This window comes from Vidua chalybeata, chromosome 5 (genome assembly GCF_026979565.1).
Source record: "Vidua chalybeata isolate OUT-0048 chromosome 5, bVidCha1 merged haplotype, whole genome shotgun sequence".
Taxonomy (NCBI): domain Eukaryota; kingdom Metazoa; phylum Chordata; class Aves; order Passeriformes; family Viduidae; genus Vidua; species Vidua chalybeata.
This window is the reverse complement of record NC_071534.1, coordinates 39,788,200-39,814,357: the sequence shown is the minus strand read 5'-3', so window position 1 is coordinate 39,814,357 and position 26,158 is coordinate 39,788,200. Positions and strand designations below refer to the sequence as shown.

Below are 26,158 nucleotides of genomic sequence, written 5' to 3'. Positions count from 1 at the left end.
TGATGGTTTTGAGGCCATCCACAGAAGTGGATTTCTGTGTAAAGTGGCAACGAGTCCTGTGGGCAGGATTCACACAGCTGGCCTTTAGCCTAAATTAAGGTTTGCCTGGGAGAGACAGAGAGAGTGGAGCTGAGAGTTGTGGAGCTCATGGAGCTGACCCCTCCCTAGGGGGAGCGCAGAGCTGCTGGGTGGGACAGGCCCATGGGTGAGTGGTTTCCTTTCTGTTAAAAAACACCCTGTAGAAATGAGGCCAATACACCAAGGCTGGAGGTGATACCCTGGCCCTCTCTCTCCAGGAGATGCTTTTCACTCCTTTTTATCTTTAATGGCTTTTTAGAGGTTTTCTCCAGTAACATCCATGTTTAATTTTCCAGTCACTCTGTGTTTCATAGAAGTGGTTTATTCCTCCCTGGTTGAACTGGTAGAAGGCAGCTGCTGAGCTGTTTGCTTTGGTCTCTGTGGCACTTCCCTAGGCACCGTGGCTCCGCAGCAGAGGAGATGGCAGTGGCTCAGCCAGTGCCTTGAAGGCTGGTTTATGTGAGACCTCGTGGTTTGGTGTGTGCAATAATCCCATTACGACTGCGTGTGCACTTGGTAAGGCTTGCAAATGGCAAGTACTTCAGCACTCAGCCAGGGTGGGATGGATTAAAGCCTCAAAGATTCTGGAGTCAGCAAAGCTGCTGACCACACAAGTCATTGGGCTCTGCATGTGGCAGAGTTATCTACTACCAGAAATCCAACTCAGCAGAAGAAATCTCATGTGTTTTGGCTGGATCAGGGGCAGAATCATCCATCTGAAGACTAATGAGTTCAGTGCCGAAGCAGAGCAGGACAGCAGCACCATCTGTGGAAGCAGTTGGGCCACTGCTCTCCATGGCAGGGATCGGCAGATTGTAGTCTGCTTTGTCTTCCTGCAGGCTGAATTTTTAGCGCTGAAATTTTTAAACATTTGCAACAAACCCCACCAGACTCCATTCCCTTCCTCCCCGCCTCCTGCATGAGCATGAGTATAGAGTAGTTTTCTTTCCTTCCCAGGTTCCCAGCATGGGGATTTCCAGTGCAGTCCTTGCGAATTTTGTCAGCATTCACTTTTTACCGTCTCCCATTGATCTAGAACCATTCCAGGTACGTTTTCCTCCTTCATTTTAATGTTCAATGGCATGCTTATGTTTGTTGGGAAATAACTCTGCTTTCAAAACTTTTTCTATACTTTTCATCTTGCAGGAGCATATAAATTACACTATTTAAGTTCATATGCAGGAGAAATAGTTTCTCCTATAAAACTGCAAAATAGAAACACTTTTTTAATAAGTGAGTTTTGAGCAAAACAATGCTGACTAGTGCAGTATTCATACATTCCCAGAGGAAGATTTGTTAGTATACCTCAGACTAATGATAAGGAATAAAACTGTCTAGGATTATGGCAATTTTTTGTTAGTATTTGTTTCAGAAAATAAAAACTCAAAAAGTCTATATACTTTTAGCTTGGGCCTGAAAGCTCCACAGACTCCTTAATTTACTCTAAAGTACCAGTTTTACCAAATTGGTGTTTTGGTTTTTTTTGGTTTTTTTAAAAGTTAATACTTTGTTACTAGTATGTCTGGAATAAAGTCCTATTACTTCAGTTAACTTTCTAGTCCAGTGTTGTCTTGTTTCTTACACCTACTTTATAATTAATTTGGTGCCATTTTGAGACTTCATCTCTTGCCTTAGTTGGATCAAGTGAATAAAAAAGCTGCAGATGATCTTTATAGGACTCTGAAAGGTTCAGAGTCTCTTACCTTTGATGATGAAGGCAAGTGGATGACTTCCAAATGGGTAAAGTTATGCATCTGCTCAGTCAAGCAGAGACTATACTGAAAATTCAAACCAGGTAAGAGGAGACACACTGTGATCTACTGTTTAGACACAGGTTTAGTGCTGTGAACCAAGAACTTACCTGTTCTGGAGGAATTATTTTCCTCTTGATGTGTGAATAGGTAAAAAAGATTGCTGCAGTAGCCAATATGGAGAAGTAGGCAACACTCAGTTCAGAGCAGTTTGAGCCAAGCACTTCAGACACTGAGCCTGGTTGCTGGCACTTGTTTTGTGGTATTTTTCAAGGAAATACTGCAAAGGCCAAGACATGTTTGTCTGAAAAGCACCTTCTTGCATTATGTGCTAGCAAGGCGAGAGGTAATTCCAGAGTGGTGTTGTTTGTCCTTGTGCAAGCTGAAATTAGAAGTGTTTTCAGTTGCAGCAGTGTAGGCCTGAAAGGGACCCAGCCCAACACCCTGCTCTGAGGCACCCAGTACTAGCAAAGGGCTTCTCAAGCTGTTTCCTTCCTGCTTTCCTCAAAGGTGTTTTTTTAAAATTGTCTTTTTATTGCACTTTCTGTTCTCTACCTCTCCCTCCACTTTTGGAAAGGGCAGTGTTCACAGCTGGAATTTTGAAGGTTTTTTTAAATCCAAGGATTATTCCTGAAATTGCGAAGTCTAACTTTTTATGAGGCTGTATAAAGTACTAACTTGGTGCTGACTTTCTTGCATGTATTTTTCATATGAATAAGACAGGATATTACAGATAAGGTAGTTCTGTTTTGCCTTCACTTTACCACAAATACCAATGAGAGAAGTAGAATGCAAAGCTCCCTTCACTGACTCTGTAAAAATAAATATAGCATTGTGGCCTCGCATATAGCATGAGAGAAAATAGCATTATAAGTCTAAGATTTCTCTCTTTAAATACAGAATCTGGAATGTGATCAGAAATTTCAGCTGTTTCCAGCATGTCTTAGGAGGAATTAAAATGCCAGTATATTTTATGACAGCGAAGTTTAGCCTCTTGGTTTTTTCCCCAGGCAAAGCTGTATTAGAACACTGGCTCTGAGGCTCTCCCTTCAGATGAACAGGTGCTTTCTATATGCCAGTAATCCTAGACAGTTCTTTTAATCTACACTTGTCAGATGATACTTTCAGAATCTGCCCCCTTTGCTCCTAAGATTTTTCCATAGATGTGAGTGAGCAGATGTTAGACACTTCGGTATTTTTTATCTGCTCTGGTTTGTTGAATGAGCACTCACAGTCAGAACTTGTGGGTTTTTAGTAATACTGGCGCAGAAGGGCAGCAAAACTTGTACAGAGTATCTTTTAATACCTGTTACCAAGTGACAGCACTCATTTTTAAATGTAAACTAGGCTGAATGAAAATGCAGGTCACATGGAAAGAACACAGTATCTACCTTAGTTCAATCTATGTAAATAAAAGATGTATCAGAAGACGGTTTCCAGGAAGTTAACAGACACTACAAGTTTTGTTCTAGAATTGGTCATGTGCGTAGTGCTGCTTCAGAGCCTGGAGCAGCCCAAAAGCAGGAGGACTCTGTTTTCTAAAGGTGGGGCTTAATTGCTGCTGGTGTTTTTTCTTTAATACTCTGCAGAGAAGCTTTTGAAGTTACTATACAATTTCAAAAGACTTGAAAAACTTTTGTGAGGTTTTTGCCTTGTTAATTTGAACACTTCAAAAGCAGAGGAGAAAATCCACTAAGCAGGTATCTGGTAAAAAATAGCCCTGTAGTGTAAGACTTACATGTTTTTGGGTATTATTTCAAAACATCACAGCTAAACAAAACCACAACACACTTCTTTTTTTTTTTTGCTTAGGATTTTCACATTGTAGGAGAAGGGTTTGGATCAGTAGTTGTAATGTTTTCCTTTCATCTACTGCCCATTTTAGTTAGCTGATAGCATGGCAGAAGCCTCAGGACAAAGGTAGATCGCGTGAGCTCTGCTGATGCTTTCACTGATTTTCAACAACAGCATGAGAATATCCCCATGAATCTTTAGTCTCATCCTTGATGCCTTTGCTGCCAATCCATAGGAAACTACAAAGTCATTTTTGCCAAGCAAGAGTCATGCAGCTGGCTTGTCCCTAGAACTTGCACAGGAAAAATGAGGAAGTGGGTGATTCAGTTGAGTTCTATCAAGTCCCTCTTATTCCTGTTTTTAGAAAATGGGTGGATTTTGGCAGCTGGAATAAGTTCAAACAACTTCAACACCTTGAGAAAGCAGATCACTCTGAGATTTGTGAGCAATTACTGGACCACAGCTCTAAATACAGTCCAGTGGATATTACCAAAATACTGTCAGCTGAATCTGACTAGAGCAGCATCTGGAAAGCAATAGATTAGCACTGCCCTTTCTTTCTAATCATGGAATTCCTCTGCTCCATCCCTTGAATGAAATATTAAGGCTGTGTATTTATTTTTCTAGAACAGGTGATTCCTTTAGCCTTGTAACAGAAATTTTCTTCACAAACGTGGCTTGTTCTTAGAAATTTATGACAAAGAGATGTGGCAAGCTTCCATGACCCTGATGATAGTGCCACTTGGGCTGTCAGTGATGGGAATGTCTAAGTAATAATACAGAGCTGCCCTTTCTTGTGGTGCTACAGTAAACTTTATAGTTCTCATAAGCTGGAACATCAAAAGAAAGCAAGCACTGTGCAGGCAGCCATTAAATATTTTTGTCTACTTAATGGAATGCTGCTACCTCCTTGCTGAAGGAGAGAGGAAACTGATACCACATGGTTGAGTAGAAATGCAACTAAAATGCAGAAATACATGTTTTAACAGCTTGTGAAAGCTTCAGACTTAAATAGGTTAAAGGTGTACCAAGTCACCCCCTTCTATAGTTCAGTAAATGTATGTAGTACTTTTAAACAGAATCATCCAAGAAATTCAGCTCTGTAACAGGGATTGAGGTGAAGAAGTAGCATGTATCTTATTGTTGGTCACAGTTCCCATTTTGGAAAAAGCCTCACGTGGGATTTTATTCTTCCTCTTTCCTGGGGCAGAACATATTACACTTAATTATGAACAGCAGTTTTCTCCATTGTGCTTTCTGTTTTCCATCTATTCAACTACACCAGTTTCCAAGGAAATGCAAGCAAGTACAGGCTACATTTCACTTTGTTCCCTCACCTCAGGGTTTACTGGTGCAAAGCAGTCAGGTGGTGCCCTGCCAGACACTACTAAGATTCCCTGCAGCCATATGAAGTAGCCCTTGTTAGGTAGGAGGGCAGTATAGCAGAGGGTTTTAAAGGCTCATAAAATAGGAATTCAGCCATTACACACAGCTTATTCCTGTGGACAGGAAGGTTTAACTCAAGCTCAGTAACAAAGATAGGAAGTTTGACAGGCAGTTTATTTTTTCTTTCTTCAAAAGTGCAGCAGTGAACAGGGTCCTCTGGAAGGGCACTTTCTAAACAGATGTTCAAAACAGCAGAAATATACTCACAACATGCTACAGCAAAGTATGCTCACATACAGAGAGACATACAAAGAAAATTCATTTTAATTGAATCACAGTAAATGACAGCTGTTTCATTATGTTCACATACTGCATTCAGCTTGATGAATCAGTCTCAAATTTAACTTGATTGAAAAGGTATTATACCTGCTTTGTGTTTCCATGGTGTGTTTCCATGTACATGTCCCTGCTACACCTTCATTCCCCAAAATGAAGAAGCCCAGTTTTCTGGGCCCATGCTGGGTAAGCAGGTACTGGCTGTATTCACTTATGCTGAAGTGATGATAATGAATGTTGGTTTGCTTTAGGGTAACACAACAAAGTTATTAATTGTATTTCTCCCTGTATAGTATCTACTTTACCAGATCAGATAATTAAAAAAAAAAAAAAATCACAGCTCTGCTTTTAAGAATAATGATTTTTTTAAAAAGTAAAAAACATGATCACATTTTATTTAAACTCAACTCTGTACCAGTAAGGCCCTTTATTTAAAACTCTGTACATTTAACATGAATGCCTTCCATAACCACGTAAAGATGCAGCCATGGTTGACACATGAAAGGGAATATCCAGAAAGACCATTTAGTTTTAAAATAACTTAGTTGGGAATTAGATCTGGATAAGAGTCAAAGATCCTTCATAGTGGTTTTTTTTAATTATCAAGGATAAGAATTAACACTGTCCATTTGAGGCTGTAAAAATACTCAGAATTAACTGCTTTATGGCAACAGACACAAGTGATAAACTGCTCTAAAGGCAATGGAAGGCAGGCAGCTCTTGGTTCCTATTCTTCCTTTAACTACATGCTTAACAATTTTTAAGTCTTTATCAAAAGTGGGAATGAATCAAATATTCTCCTAAACCACTAAGTAAGGACTGCTTAATTCTGAATTTCAATTTAATACAACAGTTACTACCTATGTCAGATTTCAGGTATAGTGTGGTTCTCTGACAGTGAGTGTGTTAAATTACTGAGCCTTGGAATTAAATGCTTTACAGGTATGTGCACACAGCAAGAGTATTAATTTGGGTAAAACATCTGGCCACTCATACTGAACAATCTGCATCAATTGTTAACTTTCATATTACTAATTTGGCAAAAAATCATTCAAAAGAAAGTGTCCTTGTTGGGGCTTTAAATCTCTTTAAGACAAGACAGTATTAGAGTTATATTTCTGTACCCATAACAAAGTTTTTTTCTAATAAGGAGCAACAGAATACACATTACTTGCACTGAAACTTAAGCAGAAACTGGATGTACAACCCAGATTTGATAGGACTGATGACGGTTTGCAGCAGTCAATGTATTTCACACTAGCCTCCACACAGCTACCAAAATGAAGTTTAAATAAAGAACAAGTCTGAATTGCTAGAATTCTCCAAGCAAAACACTACCTGCATGAGCTCAGTGTGTAAGAAAAGCCTTGAGAGCATGAACAACTTTGGTTTGGTTTCTAGAGACAAAACAGAGTATAAAGGATACTGATGGCCAATACTAAAAGCTTGAGAAACAAAAAGCAGGATAAAGCTACAGCTGTAATTGAGGAAAAAGAAATCCTGAGTTTTTGAAAGCATGTAAGGAGTCTGAATATCCAAAACCCTCTGCATTTATACAGATGCCTCAGCTGAAACATTACCTTTCAAGCTTTTTTATTTCTTCCAAATATTTGGTCACTTCTGAGAGGTTTGAAACAAAAGTTCTATAAAAATCCAACCTGTAGACCACCACAGAAGTTTGCAACTCTAAGCTACATTAAGGACTTCTGTGCCTCAGAATTAAAAGCCAAGAAAGTTCAACTTATTTTGTTACAGCATTGCTTGTATTCAGTTGGTGGATCTGCACACTAGGGTATGCAGTTTTGAGTCATAATTTGTTGTGTACTTAATGATTAGTTAAAATAACCATGCTCTCTACTGGGGTAAGAGATGTGAAATAGCTGAACACTAAATAGTTTTGCTACAGTTTGTTTGACAGGGGAATGATTATCATGCCTGAAAACAGAGTTGATTTGCCCATAAGCAACACAACTTGTCTTGCAGAAGATCTATAATTCAATGTTTCCAGATGGTGTTTTGCCAGTGAATCTACACAGAAGTCACATGGTAATGCAAGTTTGTGTGTTTTTCAAGATTTAGAAAGATACTCAAGTTTGGGTGCACATGATGGCTGCATTTCAGATAAGTCTAATCAGAAGGCTGAAAAGACATCACCTTTTTGGAGGGGAACCAAGTGACTTCTGACATGCAGACCCTTTGGTCTGAAGGCCACTTTTTGCAGGTTCCAAGTAGTTAGGTCTCAACCAAAAAGCAACACTCTATGAAGCATTTAAACTGCCTAAACTAGCTCTTAGCCTAATGTCTAGACAGCAATGATTCTATGATTTATTTTTACCTAGTTGCTTTCAAAATAATTTACCTTCAAGAATCTAATCAACAGAAGAAGTTAGACAATTCCAGACATTTGGAGGTTAGAAACAGATCACTTCTACTGTGGTGCCCTAGTTGGATTTTATTTATTTATATCTGTTTGTGTATTAAAAACAGACTTAAGAGTTAGCTCAAAGCACAGGCACACTTAATTGAATACTTGTTAGTCTCAACAGTCTCTTAACTCACTAGGAAGTCAGTCTAAAACCCTAAGAGGTTTTTCAGTAGTACACAGTAACCCAGCCCAGCACTTAAAATCAGGAGGCTGAAATTACATTCTTGTTTGCAGGCTACCGAAGCTGTCCTACAAAACTCATTGGTCTCATCTCAAAGTGGTCTCATTGAAAGAGACTATTTAGTAGATGGATTTCAATTCTGCACAAGACACTTGCTAGTCAGATCCTGCACTTCTGACTAATGCCCTCCTACTCTCATTTGGGCTAGTTTGCTATTGTCCTTAACAGCCTGGAGCTCAATACAGGAAACCTATAATTAAGCATAGATTTTAGGAAGGTCTGTGACACTGAATATGGGTGAGCATTACTGTGCAATAGCACCTGCCTATCTAACCTGACTCAAATACACATTATTTATTCTTTAGAACAAAATAAACTGTTCAGATTCATAGACATAGGTTCACCTCTGTGCCTGTGATATGAAAAGGTACTGGAAAGACAAAGGTGGTAATCAATGATCTGAGCAAGACAGATTAGCTGTGTCTAACAATTTACAGTTAGAGTTCAGCTGTAAAATATATATATTGCACAAGGCAACCAGCTAAAGACAAGGGGGTTCCTTCCAAACAGGGTTTGAAAAGCCCGTTAAAAGTCTTCCAGCTGTAATCAGCGAAAGTTAACAGAGACAGACCTGCTGCAGTCACTGGAGAAACTGGCTGGTAGGAGCCCATTGCAAGAGGCTCTTAAGGGCCTTACAAGAACTGTGCAGAAAACCTCCGAGCCCGTAGACCGTGATTGCTGAACATGAGCCGTGGGTCAAACCTGTACCTGGAGAGAGGAACAGAGTCAGTGTGAGCTGCTTGGCTTGCAGTGACCAGCACTTCTAGAGAGAGCTTTGTGCTAGAAGAGCTCTGGTACAAGGCTATGTGAGAAGCTGCTTCCTCAGCAGTACACAGCAGTGACAATTTCTGTTACAACAGATAAACTGTAACAAAATGCCACCAAAAAGCTGAGTCTACAAAGAAATAAACCCTAGTTTACAATGTACAGGCAGCATAAGGGCGTGTATAACAATCAAGCATTCATGAGCTACATTCTAACAGAAAAGCTTTGCTGTTAGATGACAAACTTAAGTAGCACTTTAAGGACACAGTAAGGACATTTTAAATACCGCTTAAAAAAGCTTTGTTGTAAATGATCAGTGACTGAGTTGAGGCACAAAGTGCTATTTACTTCCAACAGCTAATACAGGCAGCTCAGGTCCTGCAGGAAACATTCTTGTGAACAGCACCTCCGGGAACAATCAGAGCTAGTACTTGGAAAATACCTGCCTATAGAAACCAGCAGAACTTTTCCTGGTTTGCAGGCAAGCCCGAGGTCAGTCTCTTGACTACTCAGAACAGCTGAAGTGTACAGTTGTACTAAGTCAACAATGTCTGACAACATTAAAGTACTAGTATTCATATCATCAAAATTATACATGGTAAATTAAAATATAGATGAATCATTAAAAAAATAGAAGCATCAAGAAAGCATCTCTATTAAAAAAACAGTATGAATGACAATACTATATTCCATCATAAATACCCTCTATAGAAGGCAAATTTAAAAATACATAGTTATATTTAAAAGTGTTACAGTAATGAAGTGGATCAGTGTTTACCCTGGATCGAAGACACCTGGTGTACGGCACGTTGCTCCTGAGCAGGACTGCAACATCATTAGTCGATAGTTCATCTTCTCTAGAATTTCTTGATCAATTGTTTTAGCAATGTTATTGATCTGGTGTGGATCTGCAGTCAAGTTATACACTTCCACAAACACCTGTAGAAGAAAGTTCCTGCCCTGTATTAAGTCCTGCATGCTAATTAACAGTTATATTATTTGAGAAGAATGCTTTATGGCAGCACATAGTCTCAGATGTTAGTTTAAACTCCGCTGCAGCAGCCCCCCACATGAGGCTGTGTTCAGTCATGCAGCTACGTGGTCAAAGACAGGACAGTGTGCAAGCAAAGCAAAGTTTTGCAGTAGCACAGTTTTGTTGGAAAAGTTTTATTTCCACCTGAAGTATTCACCTGCCACAGCAGATTATTTTCCAACACTTGTCTTGTGACTGTAAGACTACAGTAAGAGGCCTTGCCTAAGCTGGCAGTCTTTTCACTAATGGATCTCAAAATAATGTAATTTCATGACCATCACATCAACATTCTATACTCATTAGATACTTAGAGCTATCAGACCCAGAGAGGTGTCTTAACTTCTTCATGTACAAAAATAGCTGAATACAAATACGCTATAGCCTCAAACAGAAAAAGCTTATTCTGTGTGCATGTACTTTGAGTTTTCTCTGGAGGATTTTAGGGCAGATTTGTTTTTTGGTACATTAAATCTGTAGACACTTCTGTGGGACAAATATTGGTCAATAGTATCTCAAGAATTTAGCTGTGGTTTTGCCTGTGCTAGAGTAGGAGGCCTGAGTGCAGATGATCCTGATAAAAACTGGCTGAGTTGTGTCTAACTTTGATAAAGACATATCTGGACAGACTTTGACCTTTTTCTTACAAGGTTCACTGCAAGGTTACAGAAGCCATTGTTGCACCTTTCCCATACTGCTGGTTGTATTCCACCTAGCTCAGGTGTGCAGAGTGACCCAAAAATGCCACAGCCATACCTTCTTAGTAGAAAAATCTCAAAGCAACATGAAGAGTATTATTGAGTCAACTTTGGAGTCTATTTTTACAAAGAAATCGACAAGACTTGTTTAACTTGATCATAATTTATCAGAAAGGGGAAAAACCAAAGTCCAGGGTCTGCTCATTGATATTTTGGTTTCCTGTGCAGCTTTTCACACTATCTAAATGCAAAAATATCTTGTGGAATTTCCTCCCCTGGCTTAAGTTGCTCATTGTAGACTACCATACAACATGGTATGTGGTGCACGTTACTGGGCATACCTGCTGCTCATGCAGTGCCTGCACAGCTGCTGACAGCACCATTTTTTAGATCTGTGACTCAACTGCCTCAAACTGCACACAGCTGGTCCTTGTTGGAGCAGCTATGTGTAAACAAGCACAACTAAAGATCAGCCCTGTGACACACCACCTTTTGTACATACAAGCACGTGCTCCCGTAGTGAGACCTGAGCAGCCTCTGAAGGGAGCACATTATGTCCCTTATACCCAAACTACACAAGATAAGGTCAGAGACCACTCTCACAGTTGTAACTTCACTGCTATTTTTGCCAGACAAGCAAATAACAGATGAGAAATTATTAACCTGGAATTTCAGGTCTTCCCAAGAACTGAACACTGCACCTCTGCTGTGTTTACGGTATCAGAAAATACTTGTTGTTCAAAGGAGACTGCTACATGGAACTAGGCTAAGAGAGAGAACTGAAACCAGTCCAGCACAGCTCCCTATGAGGCTGTCAGGTGACACCAGAAGGTAATAAGCATAGTTTAGGCCTCACTCCCCTCCCACACCCTTTTTTTCCATTCTTTCCAGAACCCTGCTACAGTTTTGGTCAAACATTCTCAATAGGTGATAAGTACTTCACTGTTTACCCTGCAAGCAATGCCAGTCTGCTTTTCAGAGAACTTCATGGAAACCTTGAGAGCTGATAAGAGCACAGACAAACACAGGTTGTGCACAGTTGACATCTGCTAGTCAGTCAGACTTACCTCCCGGTCATCAAATTCACAGTACTGCAGATCCCAGGAAGCTGACAGTGTCCTTACACAAGCATATGTGTTGTTATAGGAATCTTCACAGACACAGTCTGGGAAGCAGTGCTGTGAAGTAAGCAGCAAACAAAAACTTCAGGGCAGAAGAACTTTTCCTAGGGTCTGCACCAGCTCCTGCTAAATGCAGCTATCAGACAAACATCCAGGTCTTAATTTAACACATGCAAATTTCCACTGGGGATTTTAAGCAAAAACTTGGTGTTGTTATTAAAATCACCTTGATTAAGTGCATTTTGTCTGGGAAGAAATGTATGTACACGGAAGAGAACAGCACAACACACTACTGAAGACAGCACCAATGGGATGCTTTACTTTAGTAAAGCAAACCTCCTTCAATTTAGAGAGTTACTAGTGAGTTAAATAATAATCACAGACAAGAATTGTGCAATAAGGTTACTGAAAGTTTATGAAGAACATTATGTCACTGCCACACACTTGACTTAAGCCCACACCTTCCTGCATCAGTCTCCAGCCCTGAGGCTCCACAGATTCCCACTGAAAGGGTTTTTGTGATCTCTTTGGTCATATGGACATGTCAGTTCCACAAGGCTGGACATCTCTTTCCAATTTTCAAAAGCTGCACAGGAGCTACAGAGCTGGCTCCTACTTACCAACACACTGGGAGCTTATATACAGAACCAGGTTAGCCCACATAGCAAACAGGTTTAATTCAGCAGCTATTTCCTAATATTAACAGATCTTGTCTTACTTACTGTGACTCCAGGTCCTAGGCCAGGACAGGTAGGATCACTGCCATTGTATCCTTCTCCTTGGTACTCCACCAAGAAGTCTGATCTCCACGTGACATTTTTGTCTCCTCTCTACAAGAGGTTAACATAACTTAGTACCTACTGTACTGTGAAATAGAAAAAAATCTCCGTGCTTGGAATAACACTAACACTGTCCACTGCTTGCTAGGCAGTATCAGTCTTAAATAATTAGCTTTAGGTTAGAAGGTCTTGTGTAACTGGAAGACAAGGATTAAACTCCAAAAATATTAGTACACCTTCCTGTGAGGGTTTAAAATACTATCTTCAATTTATAAAGGTCATGCAGTACTACCAAGAAGGAGCCACATAGCCAAGTACTACTATCTTACAGACAAGATCCCTGCAACAAGGCTGTTTCCCTTTGATTTGTATCACATTACCACAACAGATGGAAAAAGGTACCCTTGGCAAAAAACCAACCAAACAAAAAAAGAAACAGCTTTAAGAAACAACTAGATTTTAAGCTGGTCTATTTGTAGCTGAATTTTAAAAGACAGAGGAAGATGAAAGTTTACAGTTAATATACAGCACCACCACAAGCATATGCAGCAAAACAATGAGTTTCAAATTTGATTCCACCAGAGTTTAGAACAGGTGCCTTTTACTTGCTTCTGTCTAAAGAACAGCTTAAGGTTTGGATACAAGGTTTAAAGAGCAAAGCACCATTTTAAGTCTGGATGATCTTTCCAAGCTTACTTTCCAAGTAAGCTGCCTTCAATTTATAGACTAAATTTAATTAAAACTAAACAGATCACCTGCAAGCAGCTTTATTTAAATAGGCTTCTGCTCACCTATTAGAAAGGTCAAGTTTACTTTATAAAACCACATGCACTCTTCAAGAGTTTGGCAGGAAACACCAGTTCTACAGAAAATTGAGTCAAACCAAAGATTTAATAAGGACAGTCTGCTTTTCTCCTATTCCTATGCTGAGAAATGCTAAGGAAAAGGGGAAGGAGAATGCAAGGTGGAAACAAAATACAGGCTTCAAAACAGGAATTATTACAAATGTAAGAATTATCCAAAGGATGACACAACTTTCTATTAAAACATGAACACAAAATTGTAGTGCTTATAAAAATACATCTGCATTTAAACATACCTACTTTTTCACTCAGCTATGAGCATCCCATTTGAAAACAACATCAACTGAAGAATCTGGGTTATAAATCAACCTAATCTATCAAAGGAAGTAACACTGACTTTGAAGAATTACCCCTGCAAGAATCAATTGGTTACTATCCCTGTCCCTACTTACCAACAGTGGCAACAGTGACATCCCATCCATCTGGGTCTTATTCAAGTCATATCCCGCAATATCCAGAATAGTGGGACCCAAATCAATATTTGCAACAAGCATCTGCAGGACGAGAAGAACTTAACTTAGAAGTTCAGAACCTATTTTAAATACTCATATTTGTAGGTGCATCTAAACACTACCTAATTTCATTTTTGTGGGCTAATGGGCCCTGAAACATTGAAAAGCAATGGTAGGGAATTTGGAAAGTGAGTAATTTGCTTTTGTGGCCTTTTGATTTAAGCAGGAACAGACTGCTTTCTTAAAAGGTGATCTTTGCATTTTCTACCACTCTGTATTTCATTTAATGGATACATATAAATGCAGGGCAACAAGTTAGCAGCTGAAGGGGTAACTGTGTAACAACATTAAAAATAAATCTGTACTGGGATTTCACTTCTTTCTCACCTTGTTTGTCTGATTTGGTTTTATCCCTGGTCCTCGAACTAGCAATGGAACTTTGATATCAAACTCATAGAGCTGCCGTTTGTCTATTGGCAAAGAAAACTGGCCTAAACAAGAGAAGATGGAAAAAGTTAAATGGCTTCTTGTTTACATTATCAGCCTTGTGTTACCATAGAGTGGTTTGGGTTGGAAGGGACCTTACAAAGATCATCTAGTTCCATCCCCTCTGCTAAAGGCACATAATTGCCACCAGCCCATTTTTAAAGAAGAGAGGTTGTTAACCTGAACTATATTAACAAATTGGAGGACAGAAGAGAAAACTTCAAAGTATAAGGCATATCTTACAAAGCTTAACAGCTTAGATACTGCACTTTTAGTTGTACAACATGATACAGACAGATTTTTCCTTGATAACCCTCTTATACAACTCTTCCTACAGAACACAGAGACCCTTCCTTTATTTCTGTCCTAATTTTATGCATACCAGGATACACTGGTAGAAATTAATGCTGAAAACCACAACCAAACAAAAAAAACAACAACAAAATCCCAAACACCCTACACTGCAACTCCAGATTGTTTCACAAATCAAATCAGTACTTCTCACATCTATAGTTTTCCACAGCTGCTGTTGCCATTTTCTGGAGTGGTCATGAGAGTGAAAGGTTATGCAACTCCTGGATCGTCTACACATAAGCACTAAGCAGTGAAAATTTTACCAGTGTGGAAGCCATTGTCTGATGTGTAAAAGATGTACGTGTTGTCTAACTCTCCATTCACTTCCAATTTCTTCACGAGTTTCTCTATCAGGTCATCTACCGACAGCAGAGTTTGCCACCTACACAGAAAAAAAGTACTTCACATTTGAGTGTTAAAAATTTGGAATAACACTGACTGCAAGTAGGGCATGTATACTTTGCTTCCAGTCAGCAGTATATGCACTGTAAATGAATTACTTTGCTTACAAATTCTGAAAACAAACTTCATAAACTACTACACTTTTTTAAAGGCTGCAATTAAAGATTGAAATAGTCTGTTTGTCCTCAGTTCTTGTTGATTTCTATAGTGTCTGTGAAAGACATCAAAATGCTGATTACTTCTTATCTGGACACAGTGAAAACCAACCTTGAAGTGTCACAGTGACAGAAAGTTATCTCCTGCAAGGTCACTTATTATTAGTTCTTTATACATAGTTTAATATTAAAATGCAAAACAACCATGAATTTACTTGTCTTTATAGGATCCTTTCTGCTTGAAAACTGTACCAGCTGTTTTGCATTACTCATGTAATGTTAGGGTCCATTATTTCAGTGTATCTAAAGCCTTTGACAGCTACAAGTTCTTTTCTTTGTCATGGGGTTTGCTGTTGAGAAAAGTGATTGCTTCCACTACCCTCTACAGACTAGTATCATGCTGAATTAACTACAGCTATTCAATTCTTAGATTCTGCTGTCTCTTGGCTTAAAATTTTGTTGCATAATTTTTACCTTCATGTTTTATAAAGTAAAAGTCTTAAAAATCTTGGGTTTCCATCTCCAAAGTGGCAAGACAATGCCTGGTAACTGCTCAAAATGAAGATCAACGCTTTAGGTAATGTTTGTTTCAAAACTTTTTAAGAAAACACCTGTGGTGTAAACAAATAGCCTTGCTCTCTATTAAAAAAGGGAACAAGTCATGTCTGCACATTATTCCCCACATCCCCTTTGTAAAAAGGAATATAGCACCTCCCCTGGCCAGTCAAGCATTCCCATGTACAGACTGAGAAACAAGATTAATAAATCAGATTAGCTGGCAGACAGATCAACTACATTTGATGTACACCATGTAAGAAATTAAATCAAGTAGAAGATAAGGCCATTTTTTAAATAAAACCCTGTGGCGCTTGGAAAGAAAAGCAATAGAGAGACCAAGTGCAATTGGTCTTTTTTTGTGACAAATAATGACAGCATTTGTGAATATAGTATTTCTGAAGCCAAAGTTTATTTGCAAAATGTAAACAAAGTCAGGAGGTCTTCTGAGACAACTGCCAGAGGTAATTAGATATTAGAGGTAATTTGAGGTAATTAGAGGTAATTTGATATTGACTGTTATTAGAGGTAATCTGATATCAGTTGTCAGACTTACTACAACTTTTTTTAAAAATCCACACCTTACAAATTCTTAAGGAAACCTTAAGCAACAAAAAAATTCTTACCGCTTTCTGTAAGCATCATCAAGAAACTGTATTGAAGAGTTGCTCATTGGAGTCTTTGCTTGTCGAATTAACCAGTGCTTGTTCTAAAGAAAAAAACAACAAAGATTAGAGTATGAAAGAACTATCAGGCTTTAAGCCTTTCTTAGAGCAATTACAAAAACAATTCCTGTGAAAAAGTCAGGCAATGCTATGAAACAGACCTGACTTCTGTTTTCCCTGTTGGTTCATGTAAAATCTGAGTCTTAAGAGTAAGATACATTAGAGCTCCATTATGCTCAGCCCTTGATGAGAAGAAAGCAGATATGGATCTTTTCAAAGCAGTTCAGGGAAGAAAATTGTGAAAGGATCTAGGGAAGGCTCTCGCAGACGTAAAAGCGTGATAGTGTAAGACAGTTCTGAGGAAAAAAAATGTGAAGGATTGAGCATCATTGTAACACTGGACTTGGCTGTCAGAAATGAGGTATTTTTGGGACTAATATTGGTGAGCATCTCAACAGGTAGCAAGGTGGGCAAAAGCTCCTGCACCCAAAGCAATTAGAATTACTTAAGTTATAAACAAGTGAGTTCAAATACCTGTAACAGTGCCACTATCAGATTCTTGGCAGTCTAAGAAATCAGGGTTGGTGACTACTGAATGGAACAGAACATTATTTTTTTTATTTAGATTTTGACTCCAAGACAAGAGCATTTCTTTAGCTGCAGCATCATGGATTCTTCTAGATGTATTCCAAACTTTCAGAAACAGCCCCTTTCTTTCTTTCCTCATCTATACCCCCAAAGTAAGGGAGATGATGTAATTCATAAAAAAAGTGATACTCCCACACTGAAGGACCAGTCTGAGCTGGGTCACCTGCTGTACAAACACATGGGAAGGACTGTTGTGAACAACCTGAAAGTTAGTATTAGTGGGGATCAGAACAAAGAATACAGTCATGTCAGGGCAGCTTTACACTTTTTCATTTAGTAGGTCAGAGATGACCCACTCATCACCCTCAGCTTAAGCCTGTGTTTAGGTGGTCACTCCTCTGTGTAGAGCCTCTTGTTAGGCAATTTCCCTCCTGTCACAAGCAAATGACTGAAGGGCTCAGGCTTTATGGACTCACAACAAAGTGACTCATCTCCTGCAATTACTCAGTTTCCCTGTTTTCTGCTCTTGACTACAGAAGGAAAGATTTTTTGCATGGTGACTTAATACATGTCCAGTTTACTTTAATTCTGTTGTATTCAGCTGTTTCTTTTATAGTAGTTATAAAACAATTCTCTGGAGAGACACAGCTGAGAGAGGAAATACAGCACAAATCCTATCTTCAGCTCAGAAGTTCTTCAGAGAACAAAGGAGCTGGCAACATCACCAGTGCACCAGCTACCTTTCACAAGGGCTGTGCTTAGGAGAGGAGCTTTGTAAGGCACAACCACACTGGGTAACTCAGGCAACATAGAGCAGAATCCTCCTCTTTGAGTATTTCATTCTTACATGTCTCTGAAGTTTCAAAAACTTCACACAGTGCTCAAACACCTTTGCAGAGTTCAATAAACTTCACACTCGGAGTGTGCTTCCCTGTCATGTCTCTTTCAGCACTTATATACAAAGCAGTCCACCAATCCTGCTACCTCCCTAAGCTCCATTCTTGGAGAAATTTTAGGAGATCCAGACAATATACCATGTATTGCAAGAATCAGAACACAGCTGAGCTTTGATTTTGCAGGAAAAACAAGGCATGCAAGGGAGATACCCAACACGTATCTTAATCAACTTCTCTTTTAGAACAGCTTAGATAAAATTCATTATATTAATAATGCTGCTTGGGAATCCAAGCTGCTGATAATTCCATATAATTTCTAGCTGAGGATCCAAAGCAGAAGTTAAACTCAGACTCTGACCAGTGACCTTAATTCCTATTTTCCATGCTGAGATTCTGCCTAAATGGTTCCTCTTAGTAGCCCTTGGCTACATCCAACATAATGAGTGAGGCAACATTTATTTAGGAGTCAAGACTGTACAATCCAAGACTGTCAAGCAAGCGTTACAACATTCAGTGAGGGTCTTAGCCTATTTACATGTTTACTGCTACTGTAGGAATCATGCTTGCCCTAGAGAACAGTGAAGCTCTAGAAAACACTGAAGTTCCAAGAAGACTTAAGCTTCAAGGCCACAACACTGCCAGCTGCAGAAATGCACATTCTCTGTCTAGGAAGGAAGGTAATGCTAGTCTGTTCCTCTAGTAAAACTGCTGAATCCACAGATACTAACTGCCAAACATTAAGTCCAACATTTTGTTCTGTGTTATACAGACATATGCAGAGCTTTTACACCACATAAGGGAACTCCACAGTGTATATTTTGCTAGCTGCTGACTTCACTGATCAAGTTACTTCTAAATCACTATTTTAAAAGCACTCTATTACAGTAATGGAGTCTTAAGACAAAATCTGGAATCCCTTTATGGAAGAAAAAACCTCAGTCTGATTCCCACTCTCTAGTTTGAAACTTAAAAAGATTGGGCTAAAGTATTTGTTACTGCCTGTAGCCCTTTTCTGTCCTTTCATTCATGTTTTTCTATCATACTGATGAGCACATGGTTATTTTGCAAGCTACAGTCCTCAGCTAAAACCAAGTCTCATTCTGTACTACAGGAGTCACAGTGACCTGAGGTATGACTGGGCTCCTGATAGGCATTTAGGCAACATTATCTCAGTCTTAAGATTTGAAGCAAATCTTGAAGTGAAATAAATGAACACTGAACAGCAATGGGTTCTGTGTTTTAAATTACTTGAATCAAAAATACAAAACTTCTGTAAGTTTTCACCAAATTAACTGCTTGTGAAGTTTACATACTGGCAGAGTAAACTGCAGCAGATTAGTCTGAACCATATCTTACCATATTTGCTGGCAGTGGAAGGTACTGCCCTGTCACAAGGATGTCAATTTGTAATATTAGGTTATTTTAGCAAACAAGTTTTCAAAGCACTTACTAACCCTGGGCCCTATGGTTCATGATTCCAGAGTCCTCTGATTAATCTGACTTGCTTTCACCTTGGGGAAGCTTTGCCATGAGCTCATGGAATGGACTGCCCCCATCCACAAGCAGATGTGTGAAGGAAGACAGGGCTTTTGCCATTCTTCACCTAAGTCTTTGAGTAGCACCTATTACCTATGTGCTCCCCTGAACATACCGAGAGCAATCACAAGACATTTTTAAGAGCTTCAGACGAGTCCAAAAATGGGACACAGAATTCACTTTTTGTCTTTATCAATAGTAATTCCACTGTACTACCATATCACTCTTGCCACTATGTTGTTTTTCTTAACAAGACATTAGCGTGCAAATATCTCAAAGTCACAACAAACTTATCTGACCCTGACACACACCGATTTAACATGACTGAACAAACAGTAGCCATAGTACTCACCTATTCTAATCTAACATGCAAGTCAGGGCCACTGCCTTCTGCTCTCACAAACTAGAATAACCTACACAGGTTCTTGCTAGTTAGCTTACCTTGCCATGAATATTAAAATTGCTGTTTCTTGGTGCACTGACATTCTGAAAGCTCTTTGTATACTGTGGAGCAGGTGTCCAAGGGGAGTGCGGTGCTGGGGTTGCGATCATCATAAAGAAGGGTTCAAAATTAGATTTGTACTCCAAGAAGTCCAATGACATGTTGGCCTGTGAACAGTGTTGTTGGAGAAGAAAAGTCATGCCTCAAAGGAAAACAGCAACTATTTGACAAATCCAAACTAGACATTCATAACTTAGAGATCATAATACTGTAAACATTTAAACAATTTCAAAAACTTACTGCTTGCTCATCTACAAATGTCTAGAAGAGCCACTCATAATAAAAATAACCCCAAGTGGCTCATGTCAAACAAATAATTTTTCTCACATCTTCAAACGACTTTCTACTTCAGACCCTTGCATTAATTAGACCTGGAAAGCTCATCAGAAGTTTGTGCCTATTCCAAGTACAACAAAGTCCACCTATACTCTGGTTTAATCAAGTAAAATCAGAGCTTTCTTCAACATAGTCCAAGTCTGAGACTTTAAGATCCCATCTGATAGACCCCAGTTTAAGAGCTTCAGCTTTCTTCAGAAATAGCAATAGTTCTGAAAAAAAAAAAAATCAGCCCCACTGTTTATAGCCTATGTTCATTCTACAGCAAGCTGCAAGATTGGGTGAAGACAGAAGGTCTGGTGAAGAACAGTGCCAAAACTCACTCACACCACTGCACTTTCATTTTTATTTCAGTCTATACACAATTTCAAGTAGCAAGCTAGAAGAAATTGCGAGTTCCATTTTCACTTCCTCTAGGCCAGCTTTTAAAATTAAAGCTTCAAAAATATTTCTTGTAGATGAGTTCTTCAGTATTCAAATTTTGCAACATTTTTTCCTGCCTGATTACTATACCTCATTTTGGAAATCCTTTTCTTTCTCTACAAAAAAACCAACACACCAGGAATTCCCCTTCCTTCCTTCTAAATTTAGCATCTAAGCAAGTAGGGCTCAACTTCAGTTATACGTCAGCAGAGTCAAGAAAGGATAAGAACCATTCAGAAACTCATAGCAGTAGCCAACTTTGATTTCATTATGAGCTTAAACTGCAACATGTGAGAAGTGCAGTAAAAAGATTCAGGTGTTTGGATGCTTAATACCAGACTCAAGTACCCAGGTGGCCTTAGACAAGAAAGCTTGACGATCACATCACGCAACAGAAGAACCTTGCATAAGCAATTTATTCCTGTGCACTGCCCAGCAAATGAATTAAACACTGTCCCTGAAATGCTGGATAGATGTTTAGTAACTACAGGAAGAAAGCAGAAGGCAACACACTGAAAATCGTGATACACTACTGTATCAATAGGTAACATACCACAAATAAGCAGTTTATGCAACAATGACCTGTTGGACAAAATGCTTACGAGCTGCTGAAGGATCAAAAAAACCCAGTACAATGCCAGTAATAGGATAGTCTCACTTCTGGCTTATCAATTCCAATCTAGCTTTAGACGATGTAAATCTAAATTTAATCAGACAGCTGTTCAGTACCCTAAGAAACATCAACCAGTGCTGTTGCTAGTGAGCAGCTGTCTGTATTCGAGCACCCAGTGGAATTAAACTCCTCAGGGTCTCAATGAAACACCACAAGACTGAACAAGGAGACATTTCTAGAGAAGAGTTTTTGTGAGTGCTAACCTATACACTGTAACAGCACAACAAATTATGACTCCAGCTTGGCAGCTGGGGAACACTTCCCTCACCCACAGCCCCTGAAACATGCCAACAGGGCCTTAAGAGAGCTAAAGTAATTCTTCCATCCTTCCTTAAAGGATCTAGTATCTTTGTTACCTCTCTTTATTTTATGTAGATAAAGAGGCTAAAACCTCCCCTGATCAGCTACACATTGCCCTCATACACTATGAAGAATTGATTAGGCTTTAATACTTACAAGTTATCAGACTGATGGAGCTGGAAACTACAAGATACTAACACATCATAATGCCTAAGAAACAAAACCTGGTGTGAAGTTTATTTTTACATGCTTCCAACTGAAATTCTGGCCCTGTTAATCTGTTGCAGAAGTTGCATATCATAATGAAACATATCCTTGCATAAAGTAATTTAAATTTCTGCCTACCTGTTCTCCTCCTGCAGCACAGCAGTCAGTATTAACTCCTTAGTGAGGCTACTGGTTAGCAAATGGCCAGCTGGAATCCCTTTCCTCTTCACAGCTCAAACATAAATCTGTCATTTCTAAATATACTCAGTGTCTTACTTTGCTGATAAATGCCCACCCACCCTCACAACAGTACAACTGTCCATTTCTCAACTAATACAGCCTAACAAATTATCTCAGCCTTTCCCAATTCACCAGCACGAGGCATGCTCTGGTTATAAGCAGTTTCTGTGCCACACATTGCAAAATTTCTTACCAGTACATCTGTGAGATAATCTACACTGTAGTTCTCACCATGTCTTCGTGCTTTGCCATTTACTGAGAGAGTATAGTTGTAGTACTTTGAATTTTTCTCCTGTGAAAAAGAAAAGTGACATAGATACTTATGCAAAGCAAACATGTACATTGATTACTTGAAATAATCCAAATTAATTGCCTCCAAGCATTTGTCAAATAGATTATGATCATTTGCCATAAGGATACTGCAAAAATTCTCAAAAGTGGTCTCCAACAACAAAACTGGTTTTAGTGCTATCTCACTTTGGCTTTACAAATTGCTTGTTTTTCCTCCAGGCACTCAGTAGGAGTACCCCCTGTAAAAGCCACAGATCTGATGTACAATTAAGGAAAAAGTGGAGCAAAATTTGCATTAAATCATTAGATGTTTTTTTCCTGGTCTTTCATGACCAGTAAAGTTAGAACATGAATTGGATTATAAAGCAAACAAAATTAAGTTGTTAAAAAAAAAAGAAAAAGATAAGTCACATACCAAAGCATACCAAAAACTCCATCCAGGAGGGACATGACCTACTCCCCCTGCATCCTCTGCTCCATACTGAAAAAAGAGAGATCATGACTCACAGTTTCAATTATGATGAATCAAAGCTAGATATTACGTTTCATATTCATGTGCTTTATTCAACACTACTCAGAAACCATGTTAAGCCAAATTCAATTTCAGAATGGGGAAAACCACATATATATGCATATAAAAGCACATGTTTTTATGTAGGGCCTGTTACAGAAAGCAAGGTTCAATAACTAGACAGTAACTAAAAGCTTAGCAATCACAGTAAAATTTAAATATTATTCCCTGCTTGATTCTGCACATGAAAATATGCAGAAATCCTGGAGAACATAGTGTACATCTCAAATAACGAGTGGTGATCAAAACATCCACGTGACAAGACACTTGCAGGACTTGTGATAACAGTTCACAAGATACTAAAGAGAATGCCACACAGACCAACAGCTTCCTTCATCCTCCCCCAACAGGGGTAGGAACTTCAAGTAATGCTAGCCTCTTGCCACCTCGGTGCCAAATAATCTACAACAACAAGCCTTTAAGACAGCAAAATAGGAAAAGTAGCTGCCGAGTCAGTGCCAAACTCAAAACAGAGGGTGCCTTAGAGCAACACAACGGGTTTTCTCAGGGCAGCCCTCTCCAGTCTACGTGGCTCGCCTAACTGCAGGCATGAGAGACTCTGCTGAGTCAAGAGATGCTCAGAGGAAGCCAGCTAAGTTTCCCTTCCCCTTGCTGCCTCAGGAACATCAGCAGACACAAATTTGTGCCTGGCTATGAAGAGTCATGTTCCATTGTTTTATTATACCAATGTTTTCCAGCATGAGATGCAAAAAAACCATGTTGTTATGTAGCTCATATAGCTCCTAATCCAATTCCATCACTCAAGAGGAACACACAGCCTTACAGCTTTCAGTGCTGAATTCTTTATCTTACTGTGAATTACTAGAAACTATAACCTAGTTAAAAAGACAAAAAACCTAAAGCACACATATACAAGTGACTCAATAATAAAGTGTTGGGTAACTGCCCTAAAAGAGCTCTGAAAATATCTGTTCTCCTGATGAATTTGCCTCAGTGGACACTTAACTCTTAAAACAAAACACAAAAAAAAAAAAAAAAAAAAAAAAAAAAAAAAAAAAAAAAAAAAAAACCACACAACAAACAAACATCAAATACCTCATTTAAATACTTTCCAGCAAAGAATGTTTGATAACCACACATAGCTTTGAGCAGTGCTGGGAAGGTGTATGGTTCTTGAATCTTCTGCCATAACTTGCTGCTACAGTTCCCTTCCAGAGTGTTATTGACGACATGATGATTATGTGGATATTTTCCTGTTAAAATGCTAGCTCGACTGGGACAGCAAAGAGCACTGGGGACATACTGGAAAAACAGAATGAGGAGATTTAAGACAGGGATAGTAAAACAATTTTATGTCAAAATTTCTAGTTTTCAAGTATCAGCTAATAGGTTGATTAATATATTCACCAACAGTAAAATCTGCTTCTTTCTAGACACTCAGAATTGTATTTGAAGTATTTTCACTAGCAAAAAACTGCACATGAAACCATTTTCAGGTCTCTGCAGCACATGCCCTTCAACTTCTCACTACCAGACTGGACATGGTTTTTAGACGAGGCAAGAACCCACTAAAATTCTGTTTGATTATTGACTCACTCCATTATTTCCCCATGGAGGTACACTAGAATATGAAAAGAGTGATTTTCATCGTGCATGAATCTGATGAAAGTTTTGAGCAGCTTCTTTTAATAGACAGACTACGCAGTTTTACTTTACAGACTAAGGAAGTGAGCATAAGTGCTTTCAGAAAGTGAAACTACAGATTTTGAACATCACCTTAAGTTATATTGATTTTGAGACCTGCAAGTAAGTAGCAATTGAATTTTAAAAACCCAACACCCATATCTACAGGTTTCATAAAACGGATACCATTTTTTGAGACCTCAGATGACCTAAGACACAAAATACATAAATACTCACTCCTCAGAGGTTGAGAGCATTAATGCAAGCACTTACTGCATTTACGAAGGTTACTCCCATCTGGGCAATAAGAGTGTTAGTCTTCTTTAGGGGGGTCTGAAAAGAAAGTATCAAAAGGTATCAGCCAAAAATGCAAGGATACCAGGGACTTGAACCAGGCTGCCTGGAAAAAGGCCCAACACCACAGTTTTTAGGCACCACCCCAGCAAGAGACTAAGAGTGCCCTTTCCTTCTCGCTAGGGCCTGGCGCGGCCACAACGATTGCACAAGCGAGCACAAGTGCGGGGAGTTTACAGGGGTATCTGCTGCGGCTGTTTTAGAGAGGCCCCGGTCCCGGCGGCTCCGCAGAGCGGCTCATCCCACCGTGACGCTCCTTTCGCGGGGCTGCTTGGCCTGAGGCCGCAGTGAGCCCCTGCCCGGCTGCGGGCTGGGCCCAGCGCGACCCGGAGCGACCCTCGCCCCACACCGCGCCCGCCGATCTCGGTCTCGCCCGCCGACAGCCCGGTACGCGACCCGGGCGGGCGGAGAGCCGCCCCCTCGCCGCGCTGCCGCCAGCCCCGCGCCCCCCGCCGCAGGGTTACCATGCCGCCCAGGCAGACGTCCTGGTCGTCGGTGAGGATAAGCACCACGTTGGGCCTCCGCGCCTGCCGGACTGCCCGCACGGGGCTGAGCAGCAGCAGCGCGGCCAGCGGCAGCGCCCGCAGCAAGGCGGCGGGGGAGGCGGCGGGGGACATGGCGGGGCCGGGCTGGTCGGGGCCGCCACAGGCGCGGAGCGGCCGCGGAGCCGGAGCAGCAGCGCCCGGGCCCGCCCCGCCCCCGGCATATGACCCGGGAGCGCGGGGGGGGGGGGCGGAGTCACGTGGCCCGGGCGGCAGCCAGGGCCCCGCCCCAGGCCCCGCCCCCCGCCTGGGCTGCGCGCGGAGGCGCTTCCCAGGCGTGACCTCCGCGCTCCGCAGCCGAGGGGTGGATGAACTTCCACGGGAGGCGTGCTGAAAGGATGCAGCCAGCCCCTCTGGGTAGAAGAATGGTCATCTCAGCCAAGCAATAGGGCAAGAGGCAATGGGCAGAGACTGACGCACAGGAAGTTCCACCTGAACATGAGGAAGAACTTCTTTACTATGCTGGTGACTGTGCACTGGAGCAGGTTGCCCAGACAGCTTGTGGAGTCTCCCTCACAGCAAATATTCAAGAACTGGCTGGACGCACACCTGTGCAATGTGCTCTGGGATGACCCTGCCTGAGCAGGGAGGTTGGAGCACTCAACCTTACCCATTCTGTGATTCTGTCCATTCCTGACCCGAATTAGTCGCGGCTGTTACGCCTATGGCCGTGCCTCCCTGCACCGCCATCGGTGCGGCAGCCAGAGCCCAGGCGCTCC

The 26,158-nt window shown here is 40.4% G+C and overlaps 1 protein-coding gene across 2 annotated transcripts; it reads right to left on the bottom strand.

Moving 5' to 3' along the window:
- Positions 1 to 30: 30 nt before the first annotated feature.
- GNS (glucosamine (N-acetyl)-6-sulfatase) lies at positions 31 to 25,547 on the bottom strand. 2 transcript variants are annotated; one of them, XR_008430842.1, is made up of 15 exons: positions 25,362 to 25,547; positions 24,817 to 24,876; positions 23,956 to 24,162; positions 22,744 to 22,809; positions 22,231 to 22,329; positions 19,798 to 19,965; positions 16,298 to 16,380; positions 14,823 to 14,941; positions 14,107 to 14,210; positions 13,660 to 13,761; positions 12,348 to 12,455; positions 11,572 to 11,682; positions 9,555 to 9,715; positions 8,583 to 8,719; positions 31 to 105 (listed from the first exon to the last, which is right to left on the bottom strand). XR_008430842.1 is itself a non-coding variant. In XM_053942225.1 (14 exons), exons 1-14 carry the CDS (start codon positions 25,512 to 25,514, stop codon positions 8,644 to 8,646), a joined length of 1,617 nt encoding a protein of 538 aa, XP_053798200.1. In that variant the 5' UTR covers positions 25,515 to 25,547; the 3' UTR covers positions 5,165 to 8,643. The 2 variants fall into 2 exon arrangements, 1 of the variants encoding a protein (XP_053798200.1); XM_053942225.1 differs by lacking the exon at positions 31 to 105 and having other exon boundaries at positions 5,165 to 8,719.
- Positions 25,548 to 26,158: the final 611 nt, after the last annotated feature.

What these genes read in the sequence shown, in the direction of transcription:
- GNS (XM_053942225.1), bottom strand. Translation starts at nt 25,514, where the DNA reads ATGTCCCCCGCCGCCTCCCCCGCCGCCTTGCTGCGGGCGCTGCCGCTG. An exon ending in GGAGTTTTTGGTATGCTTTG is followed by an intron (nt 22,330 to 22,743) that starts GTATGTGACTTA and finishes TCTTTTTCACAG; the next exon opens with GAGAAAAATTCAAAGTACTA. An exon ending in GATGATGCTTACAGAAAGCG is followed by an intron (nt 14,942 to 16,297) that starts GTAAGAATTTTT and finishes TTTTCTGTGTAG; the next exon opens with GTGGCAAACTCTGCTGTCGG.